The sequence below is a fragment of the Chiloscyllium plagiosum genome, unplaced genomic scaffold (genome assembly GCF_037043375.1).
Source record: "Chiloscyllium plagiosum isolate Xiang-an unplaced genomic scaffold, Cpla_swu_hap1 HiC_scaffold_18, whole genome shotgun sequence".
In the NCBI taxonomy this organism is placed as follows: Eukaryota; Metazoa; Chordata; class Chondrichthyes; order Orectolobiformes; family Hemiscylliidae; genus Chiloscyllium; species Chiloscyllium plagiosum.
In genome coordinates, this window is record NW_028270156.1 from 37292619 (window position 1) to 37307760 (window position 15142).

General features: G+C 38.0%; 1 protein-coding gene across 10 annotated transcripts in view; it reads left to right on the forward strand.

Annotated features, from left to right (window-relative positions):
• plekha7b (pleckstrin homology domain containing A7b) overlaps window positions 1-15142 on the forward strand; it is a 472905-nt gene that overhangs the window by 352955 nt on the left and 104808 nt on the right. For all 10 annotated transcript variants that reach the window (XM_043705777.2, XM_043705778.2, XM_043705780.2 and 7 more), the window contains 2 exons: window positions 3494-3669; window positions 9582-10061. In XM_043705777.2, coding sequence (XP_043561712.2) covers window positions 3494-3669; window positions 9582-10061 — 656 coding nt within the window. The remainder of the gene's footprint in view (window positions 1-3493; window positions 3670-9581; window positions 10062-15142) is intronic.

The window sequence follows — 15142 nt, forward strand, 5'->3', positions numbered from 1 at the left end:
TTCCCATCCCCAAATTAAATTAATGGAACCGATTGTTTTTGTGACAGGTGGTTTGGTGACCACAGCTAATACTCGCTTTTCATTGCATATTTAATGAACTGATTTAAGATTCCTCAACTGCCATGAAAACATTTGTACTTGTATTTTCATATCATAGCCACTAAGCTATGCATAACACACGTGTACAAGAAATCGCAGTTGGCATGATGTTCTGAATTGAATATGTGCATAAACATCACTGTTTCACCTTGAAATGTTTTGGGATTTCAGTAGTGAGAAAAGAGCAGTAAATGGTGACAAAGATAGTTATTTTGTTTAATTTTAACTGAGCTATTAACCAATGTTTTGGCAAATGATCTGTTACAAATGTTAACAATTATGCCCAGCCTACTGCCAAGCCATAATTGATAGGCTAAGGGTGATATTTCACATCACTTATCAAATTCTAGATTCTCACTTTTCTATTATCTTTGCATTTCTGCACTCACTTTTTAAAGTATTTACTAAGTGTTTTTAAAAAAGCCCATTTAAAGTGAAATACTAAAATTATAAAGGAGGCTAGATATGTTTGCTATGCATCTGGTAAGGATAGCAAAGCGTCATTTTATTTAGACAGAGAGAAATTGCTGAGTTCTGTGCTACATGAAACTCAAAAGGTTAATATGCAGGTACATCAAGTAGTTAGGAAGTCAAACTGAATGTTGTCATTGATTGCAATGGGAATGGAATGTAAAAGAAGGAAAGTTTTACTGCAGTTGTATTTGGCATTGGTGAGAAAATGTTTGGGAGTAGTGTGTACAGTTTTGATCTTCTTATTTAAGAAGGAAGCTAATAGTAGAAGTTCCTTGCAGAGCAGGTTCACTCAACTGGTTCCTAGATGAGGGAGTTGTCTTATGAGGCAAAGTTAGACTGGTTGGGCATGTATCATTGGACTTGAGAAGAATGAGAGCTGATCTTATTGAAACATATACGATCCTGGGGATGGATGTTGAGTTGATAGTCATTAAAATTCCCTTTCCCAGGGAGGAATGGAGGTCATTGAATATTTTTAAGGTTGAGCTTGATATATTCTTGAGTATTAAGTGAGTCAAAACATATGGAGAGTAGGCAGGAAAGTAGAGGCCATGCCAAATCATCCACAATTGTGCCAGAGGCAGAGTAGGTTTGAAGGGCTGAATGGCTGATTCATACTAATTTGTTAATAGCTAAAATATTGAAGGGTGTTAAGGAAGGGAATTGGACCCAATAATAATTTTCAAGAAAAAGTAACTCTGAGAATGGGAGTTCTTTATAGGCTGGCACATAAGTGATCATTCATAAAGATAATCCTATGTGTTATGAGAGGTAGCCCAAGGATGTGATGTAAAACTTTGGAGGTTAGTGAGATTTAGGATAAGGTGAATGTATTTTGAGCTGGCATGCGATACTTGGGCGGCACGGTGGCACAGTGGTTAGCACTGCTGCCTCACAGCGCCAGAGACTCGGGTTCAATTCCCGCTTCAGGCAACAGTCTGTGTGGAGTTTGCACATTCTCCCCATGTCTGCGTGGGTTTCCTCCTGGTGCTCTGGTTTCCTCCCACAGTCCAAAAATGTGCAGGTCAGATGAATTGGCCATGCTAAATTGCCCGTAGTGTTAGGGGCAGGGGTAAATGTAGGGGAATGGATCTGGGTGGGTTGCGCTTTAGTGGGTCGGTGTGGACTTGTTGGGCCGAAGGGCCTGTTTCCACACTGTAAGTAATCTAATCTAATCTAATCTGGTGGTCCTCTAATTTATACTGGCCGACTTAGTTAAAGGAAATTAGAGTTGTACATCAAAGTTAAAAATGAAATCAAATTAGCAGGAACAATATGTTCTGTAGATAGGAAATGGAAGTTGTGAAGGAACATAGATTCACTGATGGGATACAACTGTGGCACATGGTGGTCAATGTATGAAAATATGGGATAATCCACTTTAAGATTAGTATTGTTTTGATAAATCTGCAGTGTATTCTTACAGTGCTACTCAGAACTGAATGCAGTATTCCAACTGACGACTTGTCAAGGCACTGTATAACTGAAATATAACCTCCTTCATTTACATTCCAATTCTCTAGACATCATAGCTGCTTTCTTCATGAATATTTTTCAAAATCAAAAAAATTACACATCTGAAATAAAGACAGAAAGAAATGACCTTTCAGAAACACCAACAGACATTTCCAAAGGGGCTGCCTGACCGGAGTGTCTCCAGCATTTACTTTTATTTGTATTTGTCTGTGACATTGTTGGAGAGCTGTAGTCAGCCGAAGCTGTTTCCAGCTAGTAATTTGCAGGGATCAAGTGTTTCCTTTCTCCTGTTTACGTGTTAAACTGTAATTATTGTAGGTAGGTAGTTGTTGCATCGTGAAATTTTCCTCTTTCTCCCTGGGCACTGTTGAAAGCATTTGACACTGAAAATTGATCTAAAATGATTTAATTTTAACATTGCAATATTGCTGTTGGTACCTGAGCAAGTACTTAGTTTACGCACAGCATTATTGATGGTTCGTATTACTTTGGTATTGCAAAGTGCTTCAGGCTGCCAGTTCTGTGCTAATTCATGCTGGACAAAATAGAAGATTTTCCCTGTCTGCAGTGGAACTTGAAATGTATTGAAGATCATTCCAAAAAATGTATAGAGAATATAACACAGGCCTCAGAAATGAGTAATTTGCCTTATGCTTATATATTCACTACTGATGTTAAGTCTGGAAGTTATATAATCTTTCCTCCATAATTGTAGGTTTCAGGAACATTTAACAGCTTGTATTATATCTGAAAGGAAACACATCATTTTCTCATGGGAATTAAATAATGCTTTCGTGGTCAAGTTTATGATTGGACTGTTAAACTGAAAAGAACAATAGATGTTTGTTTCTTCTCTATTGATTGGCGAACTTGCAAAAGTACTTTCAATCTGTCGTATGCACTCCCATTGAAGAGAAGTGATTAGATATTAAGTTTTCTTGATTTATAATCTGATTTAATTCCTCTTGTTGCCCATTTCAATGTTATTTGTTTCTTTCATGTCTCTCATTTGGAATGCTTCTTCTAAAGCGTGTTAGGAAAGTTAAAGTATTCTGGCCAGTATATTTCAGAAATGTAGATTCATTTTGGAATAAATTATTTGTGCTAATGCTATGAATGTGATGTGGACAGAGAAAAGTGCATTCCGTTGAGGTAGGTCCTTCAGAATCGTCCCACTGTGAGCAGCTGGATTCAGATTGATTCAAATTCTGAGGGCTCAAAATGAAATTATTTTCCTATTCCTGATGTAAGAAATGTCAATCCCAATTTTGGCATTGATATTTTTCTTGCTTTTTATTCTCTCTCTCTATCTACCTCTTTCAAGTTATTGCAGTGTGTGCATGAAGAACACAATTTTGCATCATCACTGTTCCATTGCTGAAAATACATTATTGCTTTGATACATGACTGAATCGCTTTTTCTTTCCTTTTTATTTCCTTCTAGGCAACCCATACAGGCATGCGGACATACATGTATAGTAAGAATTCTGTTCTTGGCTCGCAGGCAGACCACAGTGGTATGAGAACGTATTATTTCAGTGCCGATACACAAGAGGACATGAATGGCTGGATCAGAGCAATGAACCAAGCTGCACTTATGCAAGCATACACTTTAAGGAGGTCAGCCTGAACTTTGATTCAGCTGTTAAGCACAATTAGTTTATATTAATGAAATTTTCAAAGGGGTAACAGAGTAAGTGGCAATATTGCAGTAGATGTAATCAAAATTTTTCAAGAAACCGTTAAAGTAAACACAATAGATGAAGAGTTGAAGAATGTGGTGCTGAAAAAGCACAGCCAGTCAGGCAGAATCGACGTTTCCAGCATTAGCTTTACATCAGGACTTGATGAAGCACGTATGCTCAAAACGTCAAATCTCCTGCTCTTTGAATGCTGCCTAACTGGTTGTGCTTTTCTAGCACCACACTCTTCGACCCTGATCTCCAACATCTGCAGTGCTCACTTTCTCCCATAATAGACTGATGAAGCTGGAGAACATGGAGTTAGGACAGGAATCAAAATGGACAGCTAACTGGCATCAAGCCAGAAAACCAAGAATAGGTTTACAAGTAATTATTTAGTGTGATTAGTTAGAAGGTGGTGATCTACAAGGATCAATGCTGGGACCACAATTGTTCGCCCACATAGTATCTGACCACCTTCAGCATCCTCCTCTTCTTTTGGGGCTACTGAGACCCAGTTCTGTCAGTACTATGCTTCAACTGCAGCATCGAGGCCATTAGGCCACCTCCAGGAAGATAGCTCTGCTGGTCTTGCTTCCAAAAAGTGAGTTTAGGAATCCTCATTTGATCATGAACCAGAATCCAGTGGTAAAATGCAGCCAGACAACTCGGCTAAAGAAGCTGGGTAGATTCAATAACTAGGCAAGATAGGTAGGTATAATGAGTGGAAATTTGAGTTTATTTATATTGGTTTTTCTACACCTACCAATGTTTTAATACTGGGAAATGATTTAATGTTGATGTTCAATGAATGTCTTCTTGTGCAAGAGCACAGAAAATCTTGGCACACAAGAGGAACAAATGACTAGCAAGACAAATATAGGGTGACCTTTATTCCAAAGGGATTCATATACAGGAGCGAACCATTTTTGCTGCAATTGTACACAGATTTAGTTAAAACACACCTGAAGTACAGTGTACAATTCTGAGCTCTGTACCTGAGTAAAGGTATGCTCTCCTTAGAGATGATGCAGCACAGCTTCACTAAAGGGATTCCTGAGTTGTCACGTTTTGTTTAATGAAGAGAAATTGAGAAGCATGCGTATATACACCCCCAAAATTTAGAAGATTTGAGAGGTGCTTTCATTGAAACATTAAAAATTCTGAAGAATAGATAGACTTTTCTTGACCGTAGTCAAGAGATGTGGAAGTGAGATGGGAATCGAGGATTGAAGTCAAAGATCAACCACGTTCTTATGAAATGACAGACTAGGCCAACTCTTGCTCCTACTCACATTGTCATAATTTGGCCATTTGATGAGCAGCTTTGACAAATGCCACAAAGTGGGAAAATTAATGTGAAGCAACTGAAATGCTCATTATTTTGCCTGAGGATACTTCAGTATCAGCCAATGAGAAATACTTTGTTCTGTATTTAACCCATGCTAGTCTAGACCTGCAGTTTTTGAATACTGGGTGGCCAAAATGCAGAAAGTTTCCTCAACTAATCTCTGATTTACATAGGCACAGATTTCACTCAATGCTAATTTTGGAGCATAATTATAGTTGATCTGGTAGAATAATGTTGCTATACATAGCTGCACCTTAGCTATAGGAGATGGACCCTACCCTACAATTTTGCAAATTAGTAAACTTTCCTTGCAGTGTGAAATGCAAAATACGGAAACAAATCCCTTGAGGAAAAATAGGTTCAAGGAGCATGTCAATGTTGTGTTTACAGCTCCAAGGTATATCAATGCACAATCTGTGGATGTAATTAATTATGAATATTAGAGGTCACCGAATGTGATTTAAAAACCCGGTGATTGATTTGAGTTGAGACCTATTTGCAAAAAAGGAATCCATGGTACTCTTTTTGGTGTAGTTCAACTGTAGTTTCTTGCCAGTGTTTATGATACAAGGTTAGGGATAGATGCATTTTCTTTTATCAGTATGGCACTGAAAGTCTGCATTAATTTTAAAAAGCTATGGAATTGCCAATGGAAGCAAAATAAACTTGGGATATTCATGCTGTCAGAATGATATATATGCATGATATGAATGTTACTTTGTGAAATTGTTAGGTGAAGTGTTCAGGATGTAGTACTTGCATAATAAATTGGTACTAGATTTTGGGGCATACGATATAAAGACAGTTGAAAGTTAGATTTAAAAATGTGGTAGTTTGTCTCGTGTGAATTATTGTACTGCACAGAGATGTTTGACTTGTTTTAAATGTGGAGAGCGTTTTAAGCACTACTTTATGTTGTTTGCAGAATATTGATTATGCTTTTGAAATTTTAGGAAATTTAAAATTCAGGTCAAATGTGCAGCTTCACTTTAGGTGATTTCACTTTCATTGTATGTTGTGCAAGGGTAAATCTTTTCAGCACATCAATAAAACAAGAAACAATTGGATACTTCAACTTAATGCCTTTTAATTAACAGCATACATCATGAAGGATTATAAGTCTTTTAGCAAAAGAGAGTTAATGAGCATGTGATTACATTTATGTATATAAAGCCCAAAAAGGAAACTGTCTGACAGCTTAGTAATTGCCTGAATTGTGTGAAGCAAGAAGGTCTCATGTTTTATTCCTGGGCTCAACAAGGGGTTGTTTCAAGAATCCTGTGGTTTGGCTCTTGAGAGGATTACGATCCTAATGTAGTAATGCTGCCTTAAAGTCCATGGATATCAGCTGAGGAGTGATTACAAGTGTCTGTCATCCACTCCCGGGATGTCAGGATGTAATATTAAGAGAAACTGGATCAGTTATGACTATATTCAAAACAGTTTCAAAGAATGAGTGGTGATCTCATAGGAAACTGTAAAATTCATACAGGATTAGATGGAGAAGATGCAGGAAGGATGTTCTCATTGATTGGGGAGTACAGGTCCAGAAATCTGTGTCAGGGTAATGGATAGGCTCTTTAAGACAGAGATGAGGTGAAATTTCTTCACCCATAGAGTGGTGAGTCTGTGGAATTCTCTGCCACAGGGAACTGTTGAGGCCAAAATATTGAAGACTTTCAAGAAAGATAGAGATGTAGATTTTATGATTAAACAGATCAAAGGATCTGGAGAGAAAACATGAACTGAGTTGGATGATCAGCCATGAACACATTGAAAGGCAGAGCAGGCTCAAAGAGCCAAATGGCCTATTCCTGTTCCTATGTTCGGTATTTTCATGTGACATACTTACAAATGAATAAGCTTTTCACTGTCTGGGCTAATGCTTGTACGTTTGTCATTTGGGAGAAATGTAACCATTGACCCTAGAGTTATTCCCTAACAACCATGGAAGATGGCATTCGGGCAATAAACCTTGATCTATTTTAGAAAAAAAAAATTTCGATTAGGACCCCTAAATATTGGTATAATGTCTTAAATTTATTAGTCCTGATGATGATGTAGTCATGTGTGGAGATTGTTTTCAGGTAAAACTGCGGAGTCTTATTTACTGTGCACAGTTTTGTTTCACAACATTCAATTTAGCCTTAATTATTTACCATCACTACATATTAATTTAGAAGTTTTCAATATTTAGGACTGTAATTGCTATTTTTCTCCTTTCCTCACCATCTGTCTGCCTTCATGTTGGCATTTCTGGAAGTCATTTTGAGGAGCAATAGGAGCTCGAGCTGACTTTGTCTACTCCTGGCATCAACACATGAACTTAGAAAAGAGGAGACAGGAACAATGATTAAAAAAGGTTGCTTCCCTGTTTCACTCCTTTTCTCCCCACTCCCTAAAAAAAAATCTTTTACTGGGACTATTTTGTATTTCAACACTATTGTTTCAGTACAGATCAGGATGCCATATGATTTCCATGTTTCCTGACTCCATACCATGCCATGAAATACACCTAGTTACTGAGCTACAGTCAGGCAGGTTAACAGATGATGTCTATTGGGCAAATATTTCTCTGTCTACCATCTTTTTGAGATAATTTATCAGCTGAATTTGTAGTTGAATGGTAACATACATTCAGTGGAAAAGCAATGACTATTTGGCATGTGAGTATTCATGTGCAGTTGGGCTTGAAGAAAGAAATTCAATTTCATCTCCACATGTTACATGAAATTGTTGTCAGCTGAATAATAATCAGAGCTTTAATCACAAAGTGTCAAGAGGGGATTTCTTTTTTTCTCTTGTGTTTAAAATAGAGTTGTAAACATTTGTAAGGAATATGCTGGCAATATTGTTGTGAATGGTAAACAGTAGCAATAATGTAGCCTCTCATTCTGAACTTTACTGGGGTGGGGTGGGTGGGGAGGGTGAGGAGAAAGCGGGAAGAGATGAATAGGTAAGAAATACACATGCAGGTTTCTTTTATCTTTCTATTGTATGTTATGGGTACAGCGAGTAAAAGATGCAATTAGGGCAATCTTTCTTGCTGTCAATGCCAAGTCCCCCTAGTCATTTCACTGAATTGAACATAAATTTATTGCTGAGTCATAATTGAGGAAATATTTGCAAAATACTGAAATTTGTAATAAAATGGCTCTGTTTATTTTGTTTAAAATGGCTGAAGCAAGAATATTTTTGGGGAGGGGGAACGGGAGAGCATGGCATGAGGGGAAACAGGAGCAAACATTTCTTATCCAGTCTAAATGTGGTTTTGATTAATACAGTTTGGACTCCACTCTCTATGCTCCTCATCACTATTATCAAGTAGAAGACAATGGTGAGGCCACTTTTCAAATACTGCATTCAATTCTGGTCTCCCTGCTGTAGGAAAGATGTTGTTAAATTTGAAAAGGTTCAGAAAAGATTTACAAGGATGTGTCTGAGGTTGGAGGATCCCTGGAGTGTTGAAGGCTGAGGGATTACCTTTAGGGAGGCTTCTCAAATCATGGATAGGGTGGATAACCAAAGTCTTTTTCCAAGGTAGGGAAGTCCAAAACTAGAGGGCAAAGGTTCAAGGTGAGAGGGGAAAGATTTAAAAGGAACCCGAGGGACAAATTTTTGAGGATGGTGCGTGTATGGAATGAGCTACCAGGGGAAATGGATGGGTACATGAATAGAAAGGGATCGGAGGAATATGGCCAAGTGCTGGCAAATGGGGTTAGATTAATTTAGAGTACCTGGTTGGCACGGACAAGATAGACTGAAGGATCTGTTTCTGTGTTGTACAATTCTAACTCTAAAAGTAAAGGCAGTCAGGAGAGGAAGAAAATGTACTGATGTTGCATAAAGATTGCAATCGTTTTAAAGCCACTGCAACCGTGTTTGGGGAGGGGGGGGGGGGTAATTAACTTGAATTGTCTCTCAATGCTTTTCTTTTCTTTCCCAATGTTCAGTCACTAACACAACCCCTTTCCACCTCTAACCCTCCAAAAATTAAGTTCACTCCAAGCATTTCTATGGCCCTAAAAAGTGTGGGTTCGCTGACAATTAGACTATGGTGTAGAATTTTGGGTATCTTGTATGTCAAAAGCTGTGAAGACATATATGGCAACTGAAATGATTCCCTTGTGTAATATGTGGGATGGGAGTTTAAATTTCACTTAAAATGATCAGTAAAAGAACAATAGTTGATCTCAGATTTTTTTAAAAATGCAACATAATATTACAGCATGGTAAGCTAATGCAAAATTAGTGGAGATAGGATCCATAGTTGCCTTAAAGAGGGATTTAATAAATATCTGAGAGAAGGAAACATTGTGAAAGGTAGTGGAAAAGGACTGGGTAATGGTACTTCACTTCAGAGAGCAAAGGGCCAAATAGCTTCATTCTATATTGTAAAATACTATCTGAAGAACAATTTGCAGGTGCTGCTGAGGCAGTTTTGTTTGTTTAGTTACGTTGTTTAGTTTTTTTATGAAAAGTTTTCAATATTATTACAGAGAACCAGAAAAAGCTGAAAGACCTCGCCTTACTCGGAACAACTACATCAACTCTTATAAGGGCTTAACAAAGGCAGAAGTGCTTCAGAGCAGAGACAGCGCTGGGAGACCCCGAGATGAAAAGTTTGGGTTTGAAAAATATGACGAAATAAAGAAAGATTGGGATGATGAAGAGAGATATGGTTTTCAAAAGGAGCCAATGGAGATACTGCCCCAAAGAGTGAATAAGAACAAGATGCAAACAAGTTCCATGGAACGTGACATGTTTCCACAGCGTCGTCCTTTGTCTCATCCACAATCCGCACAACGTAATGGCACAATTCAGCCTCCCACTAGTGCTGCTCTGATAGACCAGAATGGTGCTGATCTTTATCGGAGGGAGTTTGGGCCTGGAATGGAAACAGCGAAAAATGTCCAGCGGAAAAGTTCCATGGTGCAGGTGGAACACTGGGTGAAATCTCACAAAGGAGGCAGTAAAAGGTCAGAATGCATTTTTACTTATTAGCAGCCTACATACATTGCTTGAGCATCAAGCCATAACAGAAATAAAAACAGCTACTGATGTGATAAAATGAGTGAACTGCTTCATTCAGAAGCACTTGAATTAATGACTCATTTAGACCCTTTAAAGATATTACAATCATAAAGAATTAAGATCCTCATTTGGAATATTTATAACTCTGTATGGTGGTAATTTCCTGTGATGTATTCCAAAATGAAGGAACTTTAATAGACTATTCCTTTTTTTTGGGTATGTCTGTATTGTAATTGCATGTAGATCAGCAGGATCTACTTAACAAAGGCAGATTGATCTCATAGAGATGTACAGGTACATCTCATAGAGATGTACAGCACAGAAACAGACCCTTTAATCCAACTCGTCCATGTCGACCAGATATCCTAACCTAATCTAGTCTCATTTGCCAGCACTTGGTCCATATCCCTCTAAACCCTTCCTATTCATATACCCATCCAGATGCCTTTTAAATTCTGCAATTATACCAGCTTCCAACACTTCCTCTAGCAGCTCATTCCATACCCGCACCACCTTCTGCATGAAAAAGTTGTCCCTTCGGTTCCTTTTAAATTTTATGCCCCTCACTCCAAACCTATGCCCTCTAGTTCTGGACTTCCCCCACCCCATAAAAAAGACCTTGACTATTTACCCTCTCCATACCCCTCATGATTTTATAAACTTCTGTAAGGTCACCCCATAACCTCTGACAGTCCAGGGAATACAACCCTAGCCTATTCAGCCTCTACCTCTAGCTCATACCCTCCAAACCTGACAACATCCTTGGAAATCTTTTCTGATTGGTATTTTTACATAAAAATGCATGAAGTGCAGGCAATGTCCCCAAAGCCCCAAATAAAAATCCCATGTATAAGAGCAAGTCAAAAAAAATAGCAGCCTTGCTCAATATTCTAGCAAAAGCACTGGTTTACATTGAACAGATGGGCAGAATATGATTCCTTAAGACTCAGGCCAAAGTCCCCAAAATTCCAGCCATTAAAAATTGAACTTGATTTCACTCTGTTAAAGTCAATGTGATCCTTTTCATAGCCCCAAAAATATTGCTGTCTTGGAAATCTCTTGAGATTAATGCACAAATAGAGATGAACAGTGCATTTTCTTGAGGGAGAATGTCATACTGTTGTCCATAATCAATATGAGATTATTACCTTTCTGTTATTGTAGATGGGTTTATAGGACCAGAAAAGTACCAGAAATCAATGGTTAAATATAGTTAAATGGATTCAAAATGTACTTCAAGAAGTCATGCTGCAAACTCTTTGTTCAGCTGGCACATTCTAATAATGAAACATTCTAATAATAATTCTAATAATGAATCAGCAAGTTTGCCTTTATTGTTTGAGGTTTATCTGGGATGTGTACTCTTTTCTTGTGTTGAATTGGACTTGTCAAACCTAACAGCATGGAAAGAGACCAATTGATCCATTGGGCCTGTGCCACCTCTTTAAAAGTGCTATTCCTTTTAGTTCGATACCCCTTCGTTGTTCCCATAGTCCATCCGAGTACTGCTGTTGTAAGCCCAACTGTTTGCATGTCCAAAAGTAGATCGGATGGAAGAGTTGAAAATTCATAAATTTTGTGAGGTCAATGCATTTCCATTAATTGGTGCAATGATAATCAGAGCATATTGTTTCAGGCAATAATTAAAAGAATCGAGAGTGACAAGAATTTTATTTTACCTCCAGTATGTCTCTTGACGTGAAATATCTTGCTGGAGCTATTCTGGGAAGAGGATAAGTTGAAAAGGACAAAAAAAAAGTTAAGATCAATAATTTTCATCCATTGAGGTGAAAGCTCAATGTTCAATGGTTCTTAGCTTCCAAAACTGCTTCTACTGATATCAGCTCTGAAACATTCCTCAATTCATGTTTGCATTCTCCTCCGCTCCTTTCTCCCCACTTGACTGGTGCAGCCAAATTTAGTTATCAGATTGCAGAAGTATATTGAACAATATTGAGCATGATAGAACAGAAAATGGGAGCAGTACCACTATGGAATGAAAGAAACTTAATGGTGGGGACTGGATTTGTGGGGAAGCATTCGGGAGAATGCTTGTCTGAGCTAAGATTCTGGTGTGTGCACTGTGGGAATCGTAAACTTGAGAAAGATGTAGGAAATTTCTTGCGTAAAGTCAGATGAAGGAGGAGAGTGTAAGCATGACATTCAGGAAAAATGTGTGAGCGCAAACTTAAGCGGAACCTCAGGAAAAATACCAGTAGGAACGGTGGACTGCATTGTGAACTTGGTGTGTGGTAGACTTCTCGTTTTTCCATGCTCTAAGAGATTTCATCATATTCTGCACATCATCTCATGACTGAAGAATTCAGTGTGAGATTGGCGTGGCCATCCACTGAACTGGCAGTTCATGTTGCCATTGTTGGTGCTTGGGGGGAATTTATGCAGTTGTGCCACCTCTGTCCTCCTCTGAGCAGTGTGGATATCACAAGTTTGGATTGTTCTTGAAGCATGATGAACCAAATTTTTAGAGGTTGTTTTCATATGTAGTGGTTGTCTGCAGTGTTGAAGTGGATTAGTATGCACTGCAAAAGCTTGAAGGTTTTTTTTCTGTTTTTAACAAATCCTTGAATCATATAAACTGACCACCTGGTGGTCTTGGTGCAGGCCCTGTGTGTATTAACAGGTTCTGTGGGGAGGGGATTTGTGTGAATAAGACAGTGCGAATATACAAAAGTTATGTGTGCAACTAAGTTGATACAAACTGCCATATGTATCAAACATCGAGGCAAACCCTCTGCCCCAACCATCAACCCCCAATCAATGTAATTCCACTAAGTTATTTTTCTAGTTCTAAATTTGGGATGTTCTTTGATCAGTGCAACCATTCCACAGAAATGCTGGTTAGAATCAGTATGATGTGAAATGATAAATGGTTTTGTGAAATAATGTTTGAATGGGCGTTCATTTATAAGCAATAAATGACAATAAGATTTATTCACTGTCATTTATTATGTTTAACGTGGTGACTTCTGATATGTTAACTCCATACGTTATCAGGATTTCCTGCGAAATAATTTCAAGTAACTGTGTTCCACATTCCCAATGTGTAGCTCGTTTAACTCGCAAGCTTTAATGGCTCTTGCCAGTCACATTATTTTAATTTCTATGTGGGAATATTCCAAAATGTCAACCCATTTTAAAATTTGCTTTGCTGTGGCAGATTTTAGATATTCCTTCTTTTACTTAACTTGGTGAGACGCACAGCTATTAATGTTAATACTTTTCTTGTGCGTGGTTCATGTGTGTAGTATCTCATTACCAAAGAATGAGGTAATTAAATTACTCAATTTTCATAACTGTTTAATTTTTTAAAATGCAAGTTGAGAAGCATTTTAGTTTGAAGTACTTGGAATTCTACAGTTCCTGAACATAAGTCCATGAATTGAGACAATGTATCATTAAATTAAACTCATCTTCCATGTGTGGATCATTTCAGTTGGTGTTAAGGGTGAATTACTTTGCACGCGAAGACAATTTTCTTTCCTTTGAGAAAATACTTTGCCTTTGCTCGGCACTTTTCCTGGGAGTTCAACTACTGATGGAACTCTGCAATCGCTAAATATTGAGATAACAGCCTGAAGAGACAATTTTATATTTTCTCACATGCACCCTTTGCTGAATCTTTGCCCACCATTTGAAATACTGAATATCTTTTTGTAGCCTCCCTATGTCTCCTTCACAACTTGCTTTCCTAAGTCTTCCATATCCTTTATCTAAGTTTTGAAGTGTTGAGTAGTTGCACTGACCTCCGTAACATTCCACTCATTATATCTTGCTAACCAATGAAATAGTCATTTTTGCTTTGACTAGCTAATTGAAACAGAGATGATGTAGTATCAGTGTCTATGGATTTTCTCCAACTCTGTGGACTCTTGCTTTTTTCACAGCGTTATTTGATATAGCACCTTGGTTCTTCTGAAAATCTCATCATGCAGCATCTGCTGATTTCCCCTTCATCAATATTGCATGTTTCTTCCTCCAAGAACTTGACTAACCTGCTTAAACATACTTCACTTTCACAAAACCTTGTTGACTCTGCCTGATTACTCCATTCTTTTGTAATCATGACTTTAATAAAAGCTTCGAACCTTTTCCTAAGAACAAGTGTTAAGCTTGCCTATAGTTTCTGAAAGTGACAACTACTGTGTCTGCTGACCTGTCTGTAGATTGGTTTCTTGCACTCTTCTATGTATTCAAGCAGTTCAATTCGAAGACCATCTTGGCAGCTAAGTAGTAATAAACTAATTTTGTGTGCTAATTGTTCAGTTTGGTGCTATTTTCTCTTGTTAAGGTTTTATTATTCTCTTTTTAAGGTTTTAGCTAAAAATTTCAACTAACATATTTTTCCCTTGTGTTTTCGAGTCATACAGCACAGAAACAGACCCTTCGGTTGAACTAGTCTCACCTGTCTGTGCTTGGTCCATATCCCTCCAAATGTTTGTTATTCATGTACTTATCCAAATGTTTTTAAACATTGCAACTAAGTACTCTGTTTTTTTTTTTAAAAGTTGCCCATATCCTTTTTCTACATCTTTCTCCTCTCACCTTAAAAATGTGCCCCTTAGTTTTGATGTGCCCCACCTTTGGGAAAGGACCTTTGGTATGCACCTTATCTATGACCCTCATGATATTGTAGACTTTTATAAGGTCATCCCTCAACCTCCTACATTCCATTGAAAAAAGTCCAAACCCATCCAGCCTCCCCTTATAATTCAAATGCTCCATTCCCAGCAACAACCTGGTAAATCTTTTCTGAGCCCTCTCCTGTTTAATATCCTCCCTATAACAGGGCGGGGAGAGCTGCACACAGTACTCCAGAAGAAGCCTCACCGATGACCTCAACATGATGCCCCAATCCCTATCCTCATAGGACTGAGCAAAGAAGGCATGCATGCTAAATGCCTTCTTAACCACCCTGTCTGCCTGTGATACAAATTTCAAATAATTATGTATCTAAACCCATATGTCTCTCTGTTGTACAACACTACCTAGGGCCCTATCATTTAAT